Raw genomic sequence first — 21,800 nt, forward strand, 5'->3', positions numbered from 1 at the left:
CTGCTTTGTTGTTACCTTCTCCCAGCTAACAATGATCTATTCTACATTTTCCTTGCTCTCCATTAACTTTGCCCTGTTTTCACACCTTCACACTTCCTTATCTATCTATCTCCCTCCTCCCTGACATCACTGAAGAAGGGGCTCGACCCGAAACGCCACCCATTCCTTCTCTCCAGAGATGCTGCCTGTCGCGCTGAGTTACTCCAGCATTTTGTGTCTATCTTTGGTTTAAACCAGCATCTGCAGTTCCTTCATACAAATCTCAGGAACCATCCTGGTGGTCACAATGGCTTGGACAGGGTTGGTCACTTCAAGTAATGCAGGAGCAAACCTTCACTCTCTGTGTAACACTTGCCACTACATTTGATGTCTTTGCTTTTGGTGTTTCACATATTCAAAGGAGAAAATAGCAAGTCTGATTTCAATCTTGTATTGCAACTAATTAACATTATTCAAACATGCAGCCTCTGTGGAAGTGTACATCTTTCATATGGCATCTATAAATAGAATTTCTGAAAGCACTACTCCATTGAGTATCCAATTATCTTCTCTTGATGCAAAATGTTCATGTATCCTAGTGCAACTTTTCTACTTTCAAAATAACCTCAAGAGTAGCATCCAAATTTTGTGTCTGATGTTTTGGATAATATTGGTATTACTAACATTTGGCATTTTCATACCCAGTAGAACGAACTTGTAGTACCACTCAAATTGAATGTTATTTAAAGATCTAAGTGACAATATAAGTGTAGGTTGCTTCTAAGACTTAACTTGTCAGAAATGTTTTTTAGAAAAACTGTTAAAAACAAGTGGTTCCAAGTGCATCAGATGACAAATGGGTAAAAAACAGAAGATAGATGTCTGACAAAAGAGGTTGCATGAAACACCTTCTATGTCATCTGATATATTAAGTTCATATACAAGTTAAACACAAAAACCTAGCTTCTGCATCATAGCTTCACAGGGAGGCAATTTCGGTTGGAGCAAAGTATCTGCAGGCTACCCTGCATATCTGGAAGGGGCATGTGCCTCAACAGCAAAGCTTTCAAAAGGCACATGCCTGTACATGTAATTTTCTAATATCTTTTTACTATAACTGTGCTTTGAAAAATGCTGCATGCAAGAGGCAGCTTCATTAAATAACGACTTAAGGTTTCTCAACGTGCCTAGAAGATTTTATCACCCCTTCCTATTATTATAGCATGCAAATGATTTTCTAGGTTTTTGTGTTTAAACTTGAACTTGTATATTTTCAGGTAATGGGAATCCGGAAAGTTCTGAATCGGCTAGAGAAACCTCATGGTCTTTATCCCAATTATCTTAGCCCTGTTACTGGTCACTGGGGACAGCGTAAGTAGTTCTACTAATTTATTAGCACTCTTAGATTCCATGGTTTAATTTCCAAAATTCAGCCATTGGCTACATAGAAGAGACCATTTTGGTAAAATCTGAACTGACCAAGAATTGCTATTTAAAGAATGATGATGAGTGATATTAGTACAAGTGCTGTTCTTGGCTCATGGCATGCTTTGCATGAGCAACAAAGGCAAATTGGAAATTCATCCACTGATTCAGAAATTGAGGTCGATTATTTTAACTTCTAAGGCTTTTTAACACAGTTAAAGTGTTTTTCAACTTCTGAAAAAATTGGATGGCAAATCTTTATGTCAGCGTGCAAATACCTCAGGTCCAAGTTTAAATTGCAAATATGCTCCAATTGTAATTCATAGAAGGGCCAGCTGAAATGTTAAAATCAGGTTATTCTCTCAAATTTCTGCACTAATCAATTTTATCCTTGCATGTTCTGTGAAACTGTTTTCTGTGAAAACACCCAGGCAGCAGTGAGTTGGTAGAATAAATAGTGATGTGATTTTTGTTTTTCATCGGAGAGTTCTGTTGATTCACAAACAGCACATTTTGCACATACAACACAAAAGCAATTTGGCTCCATGCCCACCAAACAACTCCTGAATTATCAACAATAATTTTCTTTTCATAAATTCATGTTAATTCTGCTCAATAAATTGATTTAAGTGGCTTGATATAACACCCTTTATTATTATGGATTCCCGCATTTTCTCAATTTTAATAGCACAATCTTTGTTTCCTCACTTTCACCTTTCTTAATAGTGGGGTCACATTTGCTACATTCTAATCTGCAGAAATCACTCCAGAATCTGTAGAACTTCAGACAATACATCATCTCCATTGACATCACTTTCAGACCTCTGGAATGTAGATCATGGGGTCCTGAGATTTATCAGTTATCAGGTTCATTAACTTCTCTAAAATTTTCTTTATTGAATTAAAATTTACTTTTACTTTCTCATTTGTACAGGACTCTTAATTCTCTAGTATTTCTGGGAAATTTGTGTTGGCATTTCCTATGACAGGCATAAAGTACTGAGTTAATTCCTTATGAATACTATTCAGAGGTTAATAAGTAACTGCCATCAATGATCCCCTGCTACTTCTACATACACTCAAACCAATTCTAATTCTGCCAAGTCAAAAAATCCTTCTCAAGCTACTATGCTGATATTCTTCCTTTTTAACTGTACTACTTCCCCTCCTCTTCCTTTTTGCTGTCATTCTTGAATGTCGATTTGCCTAGAATATTTTTTTCACATTTTGCTACATTTCCTTCACTTACTCCCTCCTGACTTTCAGCTAAGGTTTGCAATGCTCGCCAAGCCATTTGAAGATCCTTACAACACTCGGAGACACATTGGTTACATGGTGATAGCCACAGAGTCACCTGACTTTGGAATCCTGGCAGCTAGGAAGGTATATTTAAAAAAACTGTTAGAGAAACTCAATGAGCTGAGCAGCATCAGAGGAAGGAAAGGAATTGTTGATGTTTCGGATTGAGACGGGCGGGAGAGCAAGCTGGTACTGGTGGAGTTTGGGAGCATAGCTCTTTCCATTCATTCCAATCAGGCAGCTGGCATTGAAATATTAACACTGGTGAATTTAAATAACTTTAGTCCCAAAGTGATAAGTCCCAAGGTTCTTGATTCTTGCCTCAACTGTCAGATAACATCTCTCCATTGTTCCGGCCTCTAACACTAAAATCTTAAGTGCATTCATACATTCACAATATTCTTTTGTTTAACTGTGTGAAGAGGTTTTGTTTAAATATCGTACATTTAATTTTGCTCTATTCACTGCAAAATGTCTGATCCAATTTTGTGAATATCACTGTCACTTCGACTACTCTAATGATATGGGTTGTTATCACATGATGAAAGCCAACTGACACTTGAATTAGGCTAGCTAATTTTCTAGTAATTTTTTTTTGTTTGTATCAAGATTCTGAATTTGTTCTATCAACGCTGTGCAAACTCCAGAAATTCATGAGTTGGATAATTTGCACATCCATCAGAGGATTTATGGGCATAAATGCAATGTAAAACGTTTTATATGATTGGGTTGTTTGAAAATTTAGAGTCAAGTATTTAGCTAATTGGGGCTGAAAATTATTCCGACCAAATGGGGTGACAGGAAAAGTGGTGGGTGTCAGTAGCGAACAACAGGTAAATGAGTGGTTGTTTGGATCACAGTTTTAATTGTCAACAAAGTGTACTGGATGGTACATTTGTCTTTTTATCCCACTTTTGCAGAATTTGTTACTGTGGATTTGACATAGACAGCCAAACTGGGGACCAAAGTGAAGGACTCACAGTTTCACTGAAACTGATTTTAAAGAATGATGATTTGAAAGAGTGGTCCTACTTATATTCCTTGGCAAGAAATGTCAAAAATGCTTTCCTTGCCATGTTGGCACATACCACTGTGTTGCAATTCTCTAAACGATGAGGATTAAGTCCAGTGACTTGACTAGAGCAAGCAACGTTACATTGCTCATTTTCTTTCCCTTGAACATCAACGCATAATCCATCCTCTACAACAAGAAAGAGCTGATAAAGAATTATTTGCACAATACTGGCTTAATGTGTGATCTTATAGTGTGTGTTATTATCTCTCCATAGCGTTCATTTTCAGACAGTCTTTTTCTTACATTCCTATGTCCCATCCTAGTCATTCCTCCTTCTTTCTACTCATGTCCAGCAGAAGGTACGGAAATTTAAAAATGTGCATCACCAGATGTGCATCAACAGTTGCTTCCCCTCTGTAATCAGGCTTCTGAAAGGTCCTACCATAAGCTAGGATACTGTCCTATTCACTCTGCCCCATTGCGAACATTGGACTTTGTCTATGGAACTGATGAACTACAATGCTGAGAACTATATTCTGCACTCTGTATCTTTCCCTTTGCTCTATCTATTGTACTTCAGTTTGACTTGATTGCGTTCATGTGTGGTATATCCGCTTTCATAGAGTCATACAGCGTAGAAACAGGCCCTTTGCATAAACTTGCCCATGCTGACCAACATGCCCCATCTACATTAGTCCCACCTGCCCGCACTTGGCCCATATCCCTCTAAACCTATCCTATCCATGAACTGTCCAATGTCTCATAAATGTTATAACAGTACCCGTTTGCATGCAAAACAAAGCTTTTCACTATACCACTGCACGTGTGACAATAATAAACCTAAAACTAAAATTACTATGTTCACTTTAAAAGGCCATTCCATCAGTGGATGGATCCCTCCTAGCATACATTCTTTAGGTACTAGAATTCACTAAATCTCATGAGTGACCATCTGATGAGTTACATGGCACGAGAAGGGTCCCGACCTGAAATGTTGTTTGTCCATCAGCACTACCTTTAATTAGCTTCCCATCTGGAGAAACGGACATGGACTACACATTTATGTGTATGTAACAAATAAACGACTATTGACTATTGACTATTGGAGCTGGTGGTAAAACATTGTGCTTCTGAGGTGGTAAGTTCGAGCAATGTTCGCTTGCCAGATTATTAATTCCACATTTGCAGTAGCTGTATCACGTAACAAAACATTTCAAGCCTCAATTCCTATTTCTTCATCCAGTAATTCAACTTACACTATGTCATTAATCGTCAGAAAAAAATCTACTTGTCTTTGGACTTTTTAGCAGGTTTTGGCACTGGCACGACTTTTCAGGCAACTATCCAAATGCACATTGCCCTTTATACATCATCTGATACTGTGTGAACAGGGCAAGCAACCTCTGTACTCAGATAAACTATAAAATTGAAAGATATTGTTTATGAGCAGTACAGTTATTGAGCTGCAAATTGTTACTTAAAAGATTTAATTCAGATTAGACATAGTAAGTAGGATAAAGAGAAAGAAAGAAAAAAATCAACATTCTCATAGCATTTGCAGTTTTCTTTTGGTTTTTCAAACTATTTTGTATGGCTGAGGTTAATAGAAAGAGGGCCCATATTTAAGATGATGGACAAAAATGAACAGGTATGGCATGAGGAGTAATGGTTAGTAATAATTCAGAAATTGATTTGGTTGCAGCTTGAAAAGAGAATTATTTATATATAACATATAACATATAACAACTACAGCATGGAAACAGGCCTGTCCGGCCCTACCAGTCCACGCCGACCATTCTCCCTGACCTAGTCTCATCTACCTGCACTCAGACCATAACCCTCCAATCCCCTCCTATCCATATACCTATCCAATTTACTCTTAAATAATAAAATCGAGCCAGCCTCCACCACTTCCACCGGAAGCCCATTCCATACAGCCACAACCCTCTGAGTAAAGAAGTTCCCCCTCATGTTACCCCTAAACCTTTGTCCCTCAATTCTGAAGCTATGTCCCCTTGTTGGAATCTTCCCCACTCTCAAAGGGAAAAGCCTACCCACGTCAACTCTGTCCGTCCCTCTCAAAATTTTAAAAACCTCTATCAAGTCCCCCCTCAACCTTCTACGCTCCAAAGAATAAAGACCCAACCTATTCAACCTCTCTCTGTAGCCTAAGTGCTGAAACCCAGGCAACATTCTAGTAAATCTCCTCTGTACCCTCTCCATTTTGTCGACATCCTTCCTATAATTTGGCGACCAGAACTGCACACCATACTCCAGATTCGGCCTCACCAATGCCCTGAACAATTTCAACATTACATCCCAACTTCTATACTCGATGCTCTGATTTATAAAGGCAAGCATACCAAACGCCTTCTTCACCACCCTATCCACATGAGATTCCACCTTCAGGGAACAATGCACAGTTATTCCCAGATCCCTCTGTTCCACTGCATTCCTCAATTCCCTACCATTTACCCTGTACGTCCTATTTTGATTTGTCCTACCAAAATGCAGCACCTCACACTTATCAGCATTAAACTCCATCTGCCATCTTTCAGCCCACCCTTCCAAAAGGCCCAAGTCTCTCTGTAGACTTTGAAAATCTACCTCACTATCAACTACTCCACCTATCTTAGTATCATCTGCATATTTACTAATCCAATTTGCCACACCATCATCCAGATCATTAATGTAAATGACAAACAACAGTGGACCCAACACAGATCCTTGGGGCACTCCACTAGACACTGGCCTCCAACCTGACATACAATTGTCAACCATTACCCTCTGGTATCTCAACAGGACCGTAAATGGTTTCTTCTGCCCTCTGGTATATTTGGGGGAAGAAAAAGCTGCAGATAAAATGGGACAAGAGGAAGAAGGCTATGACTCGATTGCATGATCGTACTATTCATGATTCTTAGCAATAGTAAAATAAATAATTAAACTTCAGGCATGTTTTTAAATTTACAATTAAAAATATAGTAATGAGACAAAATTTCATTTTCAGTTAGCAGAGCATTGTAGTATTGGATTGGTAGTATTTAAGATTTACCATTCGGCAGGTACTCGAAGAGGGATGGATAAGCTGTAACTTTTTCCCGTGTGCTTAATTCATTGATAATATATTTGTTCAGGAACTTCACATTGTTCAGTAGCATGCCTTGCAATCAGATATATTTATAGAATTGTATAAAAGTCCTTTCAGTCTGTGACTCAGGAACCAATTTTCCTAACTCAACAGGACCGTAAATGGTTTCTTCTGCCATCTTTCTAATTCATCCTTTGGAAAATCTGCAGAAACAAAAGACTTGCCTTTATTCAGCACTTTTCAAAATCTCAGGATGTCACAATGCATTTTATAGCCTTTTAAGTATTTCTGAAGTATAGTTTCTGTTATTATAAAAGAAAAGTAGCATTTAATTTGTGCACAGTATGCTCTCATAAGAGCAATATAATAGCAACAATGCCTAAATAATTTAGTTTTAGAGATTAGAGGACTAATCTTGCAAAGAAACTTGGGAGAACTTATTTCCAATATTGCCAAGTGACCATTTAAATTAAGTCCGGAGATAAGGTCTCAGGAGGAAAATCTAAAACAAGTTCCCCCTCGGTAATTACTAGAAGAAAAAAAAAGAAATTACAGCTAAGGATTGGATTAAAAACCTCGTTCTAAATGAGAAAAAACTATTTATATCATAAGCACACTGATTTTTGTTTCACTTCCCTTTGTCTTTCCATAGTCTTTCAATAATTTCTGTTTCAAGTAACAGATACCCTATATAAGTAAATAGTGAGCTGAGGAATGGCAGATGGAGTTTCATTTAGACAACTGTACAGTGTTGCATTTTTTGGAAGTCAAACCAAGGCAGGACCTTTACAGTGGATGGTACGGCCCTAAGGAGTGTTGTAGAACAGAAGGACCTAGGAATATAAGTACATAGTTCCCTGAAAGTAACATTGCAGATAGATAGGATGGTGAAGAAGGCTTTGCCACGCTGATCTTCATTGGTCAGGGATGTGCATATAGAAGTTGCGATTTAATGTTACAGTTGTATAAGATGTGAGTCTGGCTGCACCTGGAGTATTGTGTTGAGTTTTGTTCACCTCACTGCAGGAAATATGTCATTATGCATAGGAACATTTACAAGGATGTTGTCAGGACTTGAGACCCTAAGTTACAGGGAGTGGTTAGACAGGCTATGACTTTATTCTTTGGAGCACAGGAGACCGAAGAATGATATTTTGCATTCTAGCACGAGTGACAGCAATCTGCTCAAGCTTGCAGATAGCCAGAGGCCATTGGAATGAGGCAGAGGTGGTAGAAAGAATGCTGTTTCTGTCTCTTTCAAACCCACTTAGTTCATTTTTACCCAAATTGCTATTCTGTTCAACACCCATGACTTTTTACCTACTGTTTCTAAGTTTGCTTCCACCAACTCAGTAGTTGATAAAATCAGAAACTGTTTAAATAGTAGTCAGCAATATGTAAAAAAGCTGTATTTGACAAATCTCTTTCGTACTTTATTACACTAATTATCAGGTACAGATGAAGGGCAATCATGGATATACAATGTGTGTTTTAATTATTTCAAAGAAATAGAATCTTTCCATTTCTCCCCTACGATTCAATAAAATAACGGCTATTACTGTATGTCATAGAATCGTGGAGTTACATAGCACGAAACCACTCCCTTCAGCCCAGCTCATCCAAGTTATCAATGCTATTTTGCTGTTCTAAATTGCCTGATTCCATTAATCCCCAAAAATTTATGATTTGAATGAACTGAATGAAAGTCTTCCAAACATCCAAGGTAGAGCATTCCATAGATTCACCAAACCCCGTGTGAAAAAAAATCTTATCTCGGTTATAAAAGGCTTACGAGCACTGTGACTCTTGGTTCCAGACAACTCAGCCAGGAGAATCATTCTCCTGTTCAAATCCTGCAAGAATTTGTATGTTTCAATGAGATCTCATTTCATTCTTCTTAACTCTTGAGTGTACTGGCCTTGACTATTTAATGTGTCCCCATTCATCAAACTCACCGTTCTATTCCAGGAACCAGTTGAGTGAATCTTTGTGGTACTCTCCTCAATCGCAAATCCTTTTTAAGAGGTGATAAAAGCTATACAATTTCCAGGTGTGGATTGAGGCTCTATCTACCTAGTCTAATATTAGTTTACAATAAATATTAACAATTTAGATGAGGAAATTAAATATAACATCTCTAAGTTTGCAATCTGGGTGGCAGTGTGAGCTGCGAGGAGGATGCTACAAGGCTGCATGGTGACTTGGATAGGTTGGGCAAGTGGGCAGATGCATAGCAGATGCAGTATAATGTGGATAAATGTTAGGTCATCCACTTTGGTGGCAAGAACAGGAAGGCAGATTATTATCTGAATGGTGTCAGATTAGGAGAAGGGGAGGTACAACAAGACCTGGGTGTACTTGTACATCAGTCACTGAAAATAAGCATGCAGGTACAGCAGGCAGTGAAGAAAGCCAATGGCATGTTAGCCTTAATTGCGAGAGGATTTGAGTTTAGGAGCAAGGAGGTCCTACTGCAGTTGTACAGGGCCCTGGTGAGACTGCACCTGGAAGATTGTGTGCAATTTTGGTCTCCTAATTTGAGGAAGGACATTATTGCTATTGAGGGAGTGCAGCATAGGTTCACCAGGTTAATTCCCGGGATGGTGGACTGACGTATGATGAAAGAATGGGTCGACTGGACTTGTATTTAGAAGGATGAGAGGGGATCTTATAGAAACATAAAATTCTCCGAGGATTGGACAGGGTAGATGCAGGAAAAATGTTCCCGATATTGGGGGAGTCCAGAACCAGGGGTCACAGTTTAAGACTAAGGGGTAGGCCATTCAGGACTGAGATGAGGAAAAACGTTTTCACCCAGAGAGTTGTGAATCTGTGGAATTCTCTGCCACAGAAGGCAGTGGAGGCCAATTCACTGGATGTGTTTAAGAGATAGTTGTATTTAGCTCTTAGGGCTACAGAAATCAAGAGGTAAGGGGAAAAAGCCGGAACAAGGTACTGATTTTGGCTGATCAGCCATGATAATATTGAATGGCTGGCTCGAAGGGCCGAATGACCTACTCCTGCACCTATTTTCTGTCAGTGTAATATTACTCCAGTACTCAATTCTTCGCATATTAAAAGCCAACATACTATTTGCCCTCCTACTTCCTTGCAACATCTACATCTCGGCTCTCAATATTTGTGCACATAAATATTTTGATCCCATTGAACATTAATATTACTCAACCTCTCATCATTTGAGAAAACCCCCGTCAGTTCAGTTTTGTGCATTAAGTCAATAACTCCACATTTTTAATGTCTTTGCATTTTTTAATGCATGCACAGATAATGTGAAATGCATTATGGAAAATTGCAACACGGACTATTTTTTAGGAACACAATTTTCTCGGAACACATGGAACATAACACCCCAATCATGTGTATAGGTCAATTAGGTCAATAGGCAAGATGGCAAAGGTAATTTAAGTTTATGCAGTTATACCTTTCTGAGGAAAACGGAATATGTTTTAAAAGTTAAGAGGCGAATAATTATTGCTATTCATAGGGCCCCTGATGTCCTTGAATAGCTTGAATTGCTCATATGCAATAAGCATATTGGAAATCAAGCAGTATGCCTTATTGTGAAGGGATTAATGTCTAAAAGGCAATGATGAAATTGCACGAGAGTACTGAGTTCGGTTCGATCTCCTTACCCAAGGATACTGGCATTCGAAGAAATTGTTTTGGTTTACTCTTCCTCTTTTACATTTCTTGGTCATACTTTGATGTCTGAAACCTTCCCCAAACTTGTGTTTTGCACTGCTTTTTGTCTCTTCTTTTCATTTGATACTATATTTAGTTGCTATCGTTAGTTCACTTTTCCTGGAGATGTTAGTCCTTAAATTCATTGAAAAGTATGTTTCAGTTTAAATATTCATCATTTCCATCTTGCCATTGTATCTATTAACCTGATTTCCAGGTGCCTTAGTCATATATCCATGTAGTTGGTTTTGTTTTAATTTTTAAGTCTAGATTTGAACACCATCATGTTTGTCTTAAATTAAATATGAAATTCTATTATTTCAGATTATAACTGCAGTTTTGTGTAAGGTTACTAATTAATCTTGTTTCATTAAGTAATGAAGAAAACATTATTACACTAGAAAGTTTATATTAGTATTTTAAAACAGAATTTCCATACTGTTTAGAATTACTTGAACAGCAATAAAACAACCTATCCTGATTTTCCAAACGTACAACATTTAGGGAATTGATAGCATACTTTAGCATTTATAGGTCCTGATTTGTGAATTTAAAACATCCTGTGGCCCAGTTTAAAAATGGAGCAGGAAAATTCTCCCTGATGGCCTGACCAATATTTATCCTCATCCAACATAATTTGTTTTAAAACAAATTGTAGTTACTAGTGCACTGCTTTCTATAGGACTTTGGTATATTCAAATTGGGTGTTGCGGCAACCATTTTTAAGACGTTCTTTATTGGTTATGGGGTATTTTCAGCACTCTGAGGTGCTGAAAAGCAGTATATACATGCGTGTCTTTCATTCTTTTAGACTAATCACATAACAAAAATTATACACTCAAGGGTGGCTCAAGCTTGGGACAATTCCAAGTATTTTGATGGACACCGTTGTAGTGTAGCATGGCTTTCTCTTGTAGCCAGGTCATCTACTTCACAGGGGCTCTGTAAACCTACACCATTTGAAGCTCTGGAATAGGAAGCAGTCAGGAAGATACCAGGTAAGTGCTGTCATGAGGTGAAAGATGAGGTTGGAACAGCTTTAATGGAATTGTTTCTCTTTCACTCTAAACTCTACTTAGATTTTAAAATCTTTTTTATTTTGTGTCACATCTCTGAGGCAGATTTTGATTAATGGTACTTTTCTAAAAATATTGATAACTAATTTGTGTCCTTTTGGTGTCTGCAACGTAAACTGTTCTTAACATCATCTCCTTACTGCCCCAGACTCATGCTTGTTTATTATAGTCAAATATCCTCTTAAGTGTAGTGTTTTACTGATTGTCTAAATATGATAGAGCTGATTTGGTATGAAGATTTTGTTTATGAGACGAATTTTTGTCTAGTGTGAACATGTGGAAGCTGATCCTAGGCTGCAGATGAAAGTGGCAAATTATATCTAGTTGATTTAAAAAGGAGAGGCCCAAGGATTAATTCTTGGGCAACACTAGAGTGCATGGAAATATCGAGAAAACCATTGGTTGGCATACTCTGGCTGCACTTGAATATGGAAAAGTGGAACCAAATGAGCTGGATGCCTTTAAAGGATTGTAACATAACATTTATCAAAAAACGGAACAATAATGAGTGAGTACTGATAATGCACCATGTTAATTGGTGCTATTTAGAACGTGTTAATTGGTGCTATTTTGGTGCTGCAGCTTAGAATGGAGGGATTCAAACTACAAACTGCTCATGGGGAATCCAGGATACACCTCAAGTCCCAAACAACCACATGTTCAGAAAGAGTCATCAACCGAAAGAATTCAGAATACAGATTTAGACATTGAGCAGCAGCTGATAGAACTATATTACATCAAAGAGGCTAATTGCAATGTGAGTGGTTTGATCTACCAGGAAAGTATTGCCCTAAAAACACTGACTCCAGTTTCTAATTTTTTCCATAAAGGAAACAGTGAGTAAAGCTTGTGTGAGATACATTTCGTAGACAAATAAAATGGCAGTACATTCTTCCAGCAGGTTATAAGGAATGATGTTACAACATGATTCACTTTTCAGAATCAACTGTTTTATTTTTGCAGTGGTGTTTTAATTAGAATATCAAGAACTAGTAATCTACATCCTTGCACATTGTTCAATTTTTTTTGCACACAATAACAAAGTGGGGCAAAATCCAACACCTAATAACTAACTATGCCTTTCATTATTTTTATTTTCTAGATCATGTATCCATTGGTGGGCTTGGGGACAGTTTCTATGAATATTTGATCAAATCCTGGCTCATGTCTGACAAAACTGATGAAGAAGCTAAAACTATGTATTACGAGGCTTTACAGGTACAGAACTGGACAGATCCTTAGAATATTCCTGTGGGACCTAGCAAATTTAGTTGTAAATTCATGAAAGCTTGAAGCATTGGAAGACCATTTTGTCCATGATGAGTATATATATATATACTCATATAGCTGTAATTTCTACACGGTGATAATATAATATAATATATATATACATATATACAGTGCCCTCCATAATGTTTGGGACAAAGATCTATCAATTATTTATTTGCCTCTGTACTCCACAATTTGAGATTTGTAATAGAAAAAATCATGTGGTTAAAATGCACATTGTCAGATTTTTATAAAGGCCATTTTAACATATTTTGGTATCACCGTGTAGAAATTACAGCTGTGTTTGTATATAGTCCCCCCTTTTCAGGGCACCATAATGTTTGGGACACAGCAATGTCATGTAAATGAATGTAGTCATGTTTAGTATTTTGTTGCATATCCTTTACATGCGTTGACTGCTTGAAGTCTGCGATTCATGAACATTACCAGTTGCTGGGCGTCTTCTCTGGTGATGCTCTGCCAGGCCTGCATTGCAGCCATCTTTAGCTTATGCTTGTTTTGAGGGCTAGTCCCCTTCAGTTTTTTCTTCAGCATATAAAAGGCACACTCAATTGGGTTCAGATCGGGTGATTGACTTGGCCACTCAAGAATTTATCATTTTTTAGCTTTGAAAAACTCTTTTGTTGCTTTAGCAGTATGTTTGGGATCATTGGCTTGCTTTAGAATGAACCGCCGCCCAATGAGTTTTGAGGCATTTATTTAAACTTGAGCAGGTATGATGTGTCTATACACTTCAGAATTCATTATGCTACTACCATCAGCAGTTGTGTCATCAATGAAGATAAGTGAGCCAGTACCTTCAGCAGTCATACATGCCCAGGTCATAACACCCCCACCACCGTGTTTCACAGATGAGGTGGTATGCTTTGCATCTTGGGTAGTTCCTTCACTACTCCATACTTTGCTCTTGCCATCACTCTGATATAAGTTAATCTTCATCTCATCTGTCCACAAGACCTTTTTCCAGATCTGTTGTTGCTCTTTTAAGTACTTCAAACTGTAACCCGGCAATCCTATTTTTGCAGCTAACCAGTGGTTTGCATTTTGCAGTGTAGCCTTTGTATTTCTGTTCATTAAGTCTTCTGCGGACAGTGGTCATTGACAAATCCACACCTGACTCCTGAAGAGTGTTTCTGATCTGTCGGACAGGTGTTTGGGGATTTTTCTTTATTATTTTTCTTTATCTGTCATCAGCTGTGGAGGTCTTCCTTGGCCTGCCAGTCCCTTTGCGATTAGTAAGCTCACCAGTGCTCTCTTTCTTCTTAATGATGTTCCAAACAGTTGATTTTGGGAAGCTTAAGGTTTGGCTGATGTCTCTAACAGTTTTATTCTTGTTTCTGAGTCTCATAATGGCTTCTTTGACTTTCATTGGCAAAACTTTGGTCCTCATGTTGATAAACAGCAATAAAAGTTTCCAAAGGTGATGGAAAGACTATGTGCTGAGAGCTCTCTTACACCTGCATTAAGAAGGCACTTAAACACACCTGAGCAATTACAAACACCTGTGAAGCCATGTGTCCCAAACATTATGGTGCCCTGAAATGGAGGAACTATGTATAAACACAGCTGTAATTTCTACATGGTTAAAACAAAATGTATAAAAATACTCTTTAATAAAATCTGACTGTGCACTTTAACCACATGTGATTTTTTTTTCTATTACAAATCTCAAATTGTGGAGTGCAGGGACAAATAAATAAATGATGGGTCTTTGACCCAAACATTGTGTGTGTGTGTGTGTGTATACATATATATAGCTCTCACTCGGGTCTCCTTGATATCGCAACAAGGACAGAGTCCCCTTGTCCTCACGTTCCACCCCATCAGTCGTCGCATACAGCATATAATTCTCCAACACTTTCGCCACCTCCAACAGGATCCCACTACTGACCACAACTTCCCATCTCCACCCCTTTCTGCTTTCTGCAGAGACCATTTCTTCCGCAACTCCCTGGTCAACTCGTCACTTTCCACCCAAACCACCCCCTCCCCAGGTACTTTGCAGGAGATGCAACACCTGTCCCTTTACTTTACCCCCTCGACTCCATGCAAGAACCCCAACTGTCTTTCTAGGTGAGGTAGAGGTTCAGTTGCACCTCCTCCAACCTCATCTACTGTGTCCGCTGTTCCAGGTGTCAACTTCTGTACATCGGCGAGACCAAGCGCAGGCTCGGCAATTGTTTTGTTGAACACCTCCGCTCAGTCCGCCTTAACCTTCCTGATCTCCCGGTTGCTCAGCACTTCAACTCCCCCTCCCATTCCCAATCTGATCTTTCTGTCCTGGGCTTCCTCCATTGTCAGTGAGGCCCAGCGCAAATTGGAGGAACAGCATCTCATATTTCACTTGGGTAGCTTACCCCAGCAGTATGATAATTGATTTCTCTAACTTCAAATAGCCCTTGCTTTCCCTCTCTTTCCATCCCCTCCCCTTCCCAGTTCTCCCACCAGTCTTACTGTCTCCGACTACATTCTATCTTTGTCCCGCCCACTCCCCAGACATGTCTCAAGAAGGGTCTCGACCCGAAACGTCGCCCATTCCTATATATGTGTGTGTGTGTGTATGTATATATATATATATATATATATATATATATTATCCCATCATGGATATTCCCCTTACTAAATTATTGCTCAGTATTGAAAATAAATACAGATAGAGCTAAATGATGAAGAAAATAATAACCAAATTACTAAATAAATAGATCCGTTAAGTGTGGAGCTGAGAGAGTGTTGGATTATTTTTTGAAATGTGGAATTGTGCACATGGAAGAGCACTATTGTTCCATTGAACACATGTGGGGAATCTGGGATGCTTCTGAGTCCCTGAAGAACCACACATTCAGAAGGTATCATCAACTAAAAGAATTCGGAGTTCAGATTTTAGACATTGAGCAGCAATTACTATATCAAAGAGGTTAATTGTTATACAAGTAATATAATTTGCAAGGTGGTCAATCTACATCAAAATTGTCCGCTGGCAAAAAAGGACCACAAAGCAGTCTGGGGAATGGTAGATCATGTAGGAAGCCCATTAGTGTTTCCTACGCTTTACTGGGCATTCACCTCTGATTATTGGCGAAGACTTTGATTCCTCGTAGGAATACAATCAAAGCAAAATCTCTGTCAAGTATAATTCTGTTGATGGGACCGGGGATGTAGTAGTTAAGAGGAGCAAATAGGCTTTTCTGTTATCTTGGACATTCTTTTCTAGTGATATGTGGTCTCCTTGGTGATAGAGTCAAAGATGCCACTTTGTTCCTCCAGGATATTCTGAGGGGAAGGTCGCATTGCTGGAGGTCATGCTCTATATAGATGGAAATAATAAAATGTCCTACAGTGCAGATGATGGGGAACTGAGCAAGACATCACATTGTAGTAAACCAATGTACTGAATACTGACGTACACCCAATCAGTATTACTATCAGCAAATTGGAAAATAGAAAGATAGTGAAAACAAAGAGATGGTGCTACTAGGAGACCTTTAAATTCTTGAAGAATTGAGATAAATTTAAAGGTTTCAGTTAGTTATCGTATCCATGCTATGAGTACTGCTTTAATGCCTTTTGCTTCAACTTTGTGATAAGTCTGCAATCTTGTTTATCAAAAGCTTTCTTGAAGTCCACACTGACTGCATTATCATCATTAACTCTATCTGCCACCTCATCAAAAATTGCTATCAAATTGCTATCAAATCATGATTAACCTTTAACAGTTCTGCTGGTTTACTTTAATTTATACGTTTTAGACAATAGGTGCAGGAGTAGGCCATTCGGCCCTTCTAGTCAGCACCACCGTTCAATGTGATCATGGCTGATCATTCTCAATCAGTACCCCGTTCCTGCCTTCTCCCCATACCCCCTGACTCCGCTATCCTTAAGAGCTCTATCTAGCTCTCTCTTGTATATACCAGTTTTCTGCTGTTTTCTACCAGTTTTAAGCGTCTTTGAGTATATGAAAAGCGCTATATAAATGTAATGCATTATTATTATTATTATTATATACAACCTCATACTTGTCATACAAAGACTTATTTGGTCTCATCTTCCTCTGCCATCTTTTGTCATCCAGAGATTTCTGGACTTGTTTGTTCTCCCTTTCGCTCATGTAAATGCGCCTGAACTATCTGTTCCATGAAGATGGCACATTGTTCTGTTACAGGTTTACCCGAGAAACATGTGACTCTGTCTTACCTGAGCCATATTCTATTCAAATTGATATTCTTCCGATTAATTACTTTTCATTTTGGATTGATCCTTCCAGAAAATTACTCTCAACATATTTAATAAATTCTATAATCTTCTCCACCCAGAACATAAGTACTATTGCAGTTTACATTGGGATAATTAAAGAATTCCATTCCAATTATCCAACAATTCTCTTAATCTCCCTGAACTTTTTTGCCTAAATGTAGCTTCCATTCATTGGTTACCTCTGGAATGCTCCTGGTATACGGTGTTCTTTCTACTGTTTCTGTTTCTGGGTCTAATCAAACAAATCCTCTCTGTCCAACACTGAAATATTCCATCTACTCATTGCTGCTACCTGTCCTCTTCTCTTTCCTGTCTTTCCAGAAAACTTTGTGTACAAAAATATCTAATACCTTGGTCCTACCAATTTTGAAGCAAATATCTGTTGTCACCACCATATCATATTCCCGTGCAGTTATCTGTGCCTCAGTACACTGGCCTTATTCATCACAGTCCATGCATTTAGATACATGAAGCAAATTCAGCTATTTCATTTCCATTTTCACTGACACTAATCTAGGATGAATTGCCTTTTCTGTTTCTCCTTTGTTTATTTTTAATTTTATCTTGTCATTTCTCCTTGCTCTGACTCTATTTACTTGTGCACTCTTGTTCTTTTATACTGCTGCCTCCAAAAATAATCTAGTTATTATTAACCTTGTTAATAAAAAATACAATTTCAAAGGATTTATTGAGGTATTGGTTACTTTAAATATGATATTGCTTGGTACTATGTTTCGTTCCTTACAACAATTCTTTATTTCTTACTGCAACTTTTGGTTGCTACAAAAAGTAGTTACTCTGTAACAGCCCTTTAGAACTTGAGCTCAAAAGCTTGCTATATGATCATTGCAAGCATGTAATGCCAGATTTATTTATTTGAATGCCTGGTAATTCTGCATTAACTATTGATTGTTCTCTTTGTACTTTTGCAGGCTATAGAGACAAACCTAGTAAGGAAGTCTGCCAGTGGTTTGACTTATATTGCAGAGTGGAGAGGTGGAATACTGGACCATAAAATGGGGCACTTGGCATGTTTTTCAGGAGGGATGTTAGCCATGGGAGCTGATGATGCACCAGGAGATCAGTCTAAACACTATATGGAATTGGCAGCAGAAATCACTGCCACCTGCCATGAATCATACGATCGTTCAGGTGAGTAATTTATTCCTCAAAATCACACCACTGAATTGGGTAATAAATGTATCGGTATTTAACAACAGATGACACCAGTCAGAAAATGAATAAAGGATTTTTTTAACAAATAAATCATTATGTTTACAGAAAATTCCTTTTTGGGCTTCTCGCGTTTGCATCTATTATATTGCACATAGCCAATATACTATAGTAGATCATTATTATCCGTCACACAACCAAATAACTAGTTTGACCTGTAATTTACGTGATGGCAAAATGCTCAATGATCATATCATCATATCATATATATACAGCCGGAAACAGGCCTTTTCGGCCCTCCAAGTCCGTGCCGCCCAGCGATCCCCGTACATTAACACTATCCTACACCCACTAGGGACAATTTTTACATTTACCCAGCCAATTAACCTACATACCTGTACGTCTTGGGAACTAAATATTCAGCGTAGAGTAAACTTTCGTTTTAACGGACCTCTTCATACGGATTTTGGATATAGCAGACTGACCAGCTGACCCAACCCCAGCTCACACCGTCTCCCTGGCCGTTTAGAACCCTGGCTTCGACCTTACCCTTGATTTGCAAGGTACGGATGCAAGGCCTTCTTCACCCGTCGCACAGCGATGACATGGCTGTTGTTGTGGCTCACATTGTAGCCATCTGGGACAGCACTTTCTTCAGGTCGCTGCCACTGACAGGATGCGCTCGGTCACTGTGGAGCTCCCTCCCCTCCCACTTGCTGCTGCTTCCTTTTGACCCATCGCTCTGTACACTTCCCGCTCGACCGTTGCCGTCTCCTCCTCCCGTCGCTCTGTGCACTCGGCCACTTTTCATCCCCCACCCCTCCTCCATCCTCCTCCCCTGTAGTCAGTAGCATATTCCACTTTGGAAGTGGCAGCAGGAGAGAAGGGGGGATACCCCGCAGATACCGAGCGCTTCTTGTAGGTGAAGAAAGTGCTGTCCCCAGGGGCTACAATATGACTTGCACCAACAGCCACATCAACCGATGAATAAGAGCTCACTGGCGCAGAGCAGTGGCATCGGTGCCTAGTTTTAAGGTGAAACGACACAAAGTCCTGGCGTAACTTGGCAGACTCAATTAGTCTGAAGAAGTGTCCCGACGCGAAACATCATCTATCCATGTTCTCTAACTATGCTGCCTGACTCGCTGAGTTACTCAACACTTTGTGTCCATTTGTGTGGTAACCACCATCTGAAGTTCTTCATTTCAACTACATACAATGATAATAACTCACTTGGTTAGTATGGACAATTGACACCATTTCCCTCTCTATGGTCTGTCATAACGAAAGTTTACCGTATTTGATATTTTAGAAAGATAAACAGAAATAAAAAGAAGGCGGGGTTAATCTGTTAATAAAGAATGAGATCAATGTGATGGTGAGGAATGATACTCGCTCAGAAACTCAAGATATGGATAGGTGTGGGTGTTAATAAGGGTTGGAAATAATGGGTAGGAGCAATATATTGACCCACTAACAGTTGTTATACTATGACAAAATATTAATCGAGAAATAGTGAGGGTTTGTAAGACAGGTACTGCAATAATTATGGGCGATTCTAGTCATCATTTGCTTTGGACAAATCAAATTACAATGGTAGCATTGAGGTTGAGTTCCCAGAATATTTAATACAGTTTTTTAGAATGTTTTGTTGGTGCAATGGGTCGAAAAACCAAACAGGTAACAGGCTATTTTAGTATTTTGTAATAAGACTGGATAATTAATTAATTCACAAGGATCCTCTCGGAAGCAATGATTGCCATGGTAGAATTTCAAATTTGTGGATGAAAAGTCTACTGCTGAATTTGGCCTTTAAAATTTAAATAAAGGGAATTACAATGATACGAGGCCAGAGTTGACAAAAGTCGGCTGTGAAAATGGATTACGGGTAAGAATGGTTTCTAACGTAAAGAAAGTGTGTACAATGCCTTGAAGGTTAGTGGTCGTCTTACATTTAGGAGACTGATTTCCCATGTACAAAGCCATCCTGACTATTCCTAATTAGTCCCTGCCTCACCAAATGCTGGTGATCCTGTCCCTGAGAATCCCTTCTACAGCCTTTCCACCACTGGCAACATGCTCATTGGCCTGCAGTTCCCAGGCTTGTCCTTGTTGCTCTTTTTAAATAACAGAACGACGTTAGCTGCTCTCCAGTCTTCTGAAACTTCACTTGTGGCTAAAGATGATGGAAATATCTTTTCAAAGGCCTCCTCAATTTCCTCCCAAACATCCCACAAGGTCTGAAGATGCACTCTGTCAGGCCCTGGGGATTTATCCACCTTAATGTGCTTGAAAACCACCAATACCACTTTAATAATTCATATGTCGTCTAAGGCATCACAATTATGCCGTAATCCCATGGCGTCCATGAAATTCTCTTCAGTTTAGGAAGTCAAGGCTCATTCAACACTAATGCAAGCCACATGCTGCAATTCCAATCATATTCCCATATTCACCTTGAGACAAGAACCAGGCTGAAACTATATGTTCTGATTTGGGGAAGATGTTAAAGCAGATTGTGCACGCTAAGGATCCAGGAGGCTGGATGCTTTGAGGGAACATCTTGGTGAAATAAGGTCAGTGTTGTCTTGGAACCTGGTATTATGGGGTAGGTGTGTGATCCAGAAGTATTATAAGGTGGGTCTGGGTGCTGGAGTTCATCCCTCAGATGGTAGGGATAATGTTGGCATACAATAATAATAAGACCAGATTTGATAACGTTGTTGAGATTGGTCCTTAGTGCATGGAGTGTGCAAGTTCAGAGGAAGATAGTTTAGAGTGCGTAAATGAAAGAATTGAGACCGTTAATGTCAAGGAAGCTGTTAGAAATGAATCAATCTGGAGAGGATGAGATTGGGCAAGAAATCCTGGTGGGTCAAGGATTCTAATTCTACAGTGAAATGACATACTCATTTAAGCGATATTATTTTAATGTTGTAATTTTTTTGAATGTACAACTACTTATTGTTTTGTTTAGCGACTAAACTTGGTCCTGAAGCATTTCGTTTCGATGGTGGTGCCGATGCTGTTGCTACAAGAATGAATGATAAGTATTACATCCTGCGCCCTGAAGTGGTTGAGACCTACATGCATTTGTGGAGATTTACCCATGACCCCAGATACAGAGAATGGGGCTGGGAGGCAGTACAGGTACGTGAAGACTATTCAATTTGTTTTTTAACAGTGCATTTTGTGAATCTGGTAAATCAGCACTCATTTTCTGAACAGGGAATTTCTCTGTGTGTTGAACAAGCGCACTTAAACACCCTAACTTCATGATTTAACAGGATAAATTTAGCTTCTATTTTTAATTTGTACAGGCTCTGGAGCAGCACTGTCGAGTAGATGCTGGATTTTCTGGAATAAGAGATGTCTATAGTACCCTGCCACATCACGATGATGTACAGCAGAGCTTTTTCCTGGCAGAGACATTGAAGTAGGTGAAATTCAGACGATTGAAAATCATTTTTTTGGAAACCCTCTCATAATGTTTAGATTG

The 21,800-nt window shown here is 38.9% G+C and overlaps 1 protein-coding gene across 3 annotated transcripts in view; it reads left to right on the top strand.

The window, feature by feature from the left end:
* LOC144606880 (mannosyl-oligosaccharide 1,2-alpha-mannosidase IA-like) overlaps positions 1-21,800 on the top strand; it is a 79,126-nt gene that overhangs the window by 46,237 nt on the left and 11,089 nt on the right. For all 3 annotated transcript variants that reach the window (XR_013548995.1, XM_078423334.1, XM_078423335.1), the window contains exons 7-11: positions 1,257-1,350; positions 12,690-12,805; positions 18,061-18,280; positions 21,279-21,451; positions 21,622-21,737. Coding sequence is in view for 2 of the 3 variants with exons in the window: in XM_078423334.1 (XP_078279460.1) it covers positions 1,257-1,350; positions 12,690-12,805; positions 18,061-18,280; positions 21,279-21,451; positions 21,622-21,737 (719 nt within the window). In the remaining variant the exon portion in view is untranslated. The remainder of the gene's footprint in view (positions 1-1,256; positions 1,351-12,689; positions 12,806-18,060; positions 18,281-21,278; positions 21,452-21,621; positions 21,738-21,800) is intronic.

This window comes from Rhinoraja longicauda, chromosome 27 (assembly GCF_053455715.1).
Source record: "Rhinoraja longicauda isolate Sanriku21f chromosome 27, sRhiLon1.1, whole genome shotgun sequence".
NCBI classification, from domain to species: Eukaryota; Metazoa; Chordata; class Chondrichthyes; order Rajiformes; family Arhynchobatidae; genus Rhinoraja; species Rhinoraja longicauda.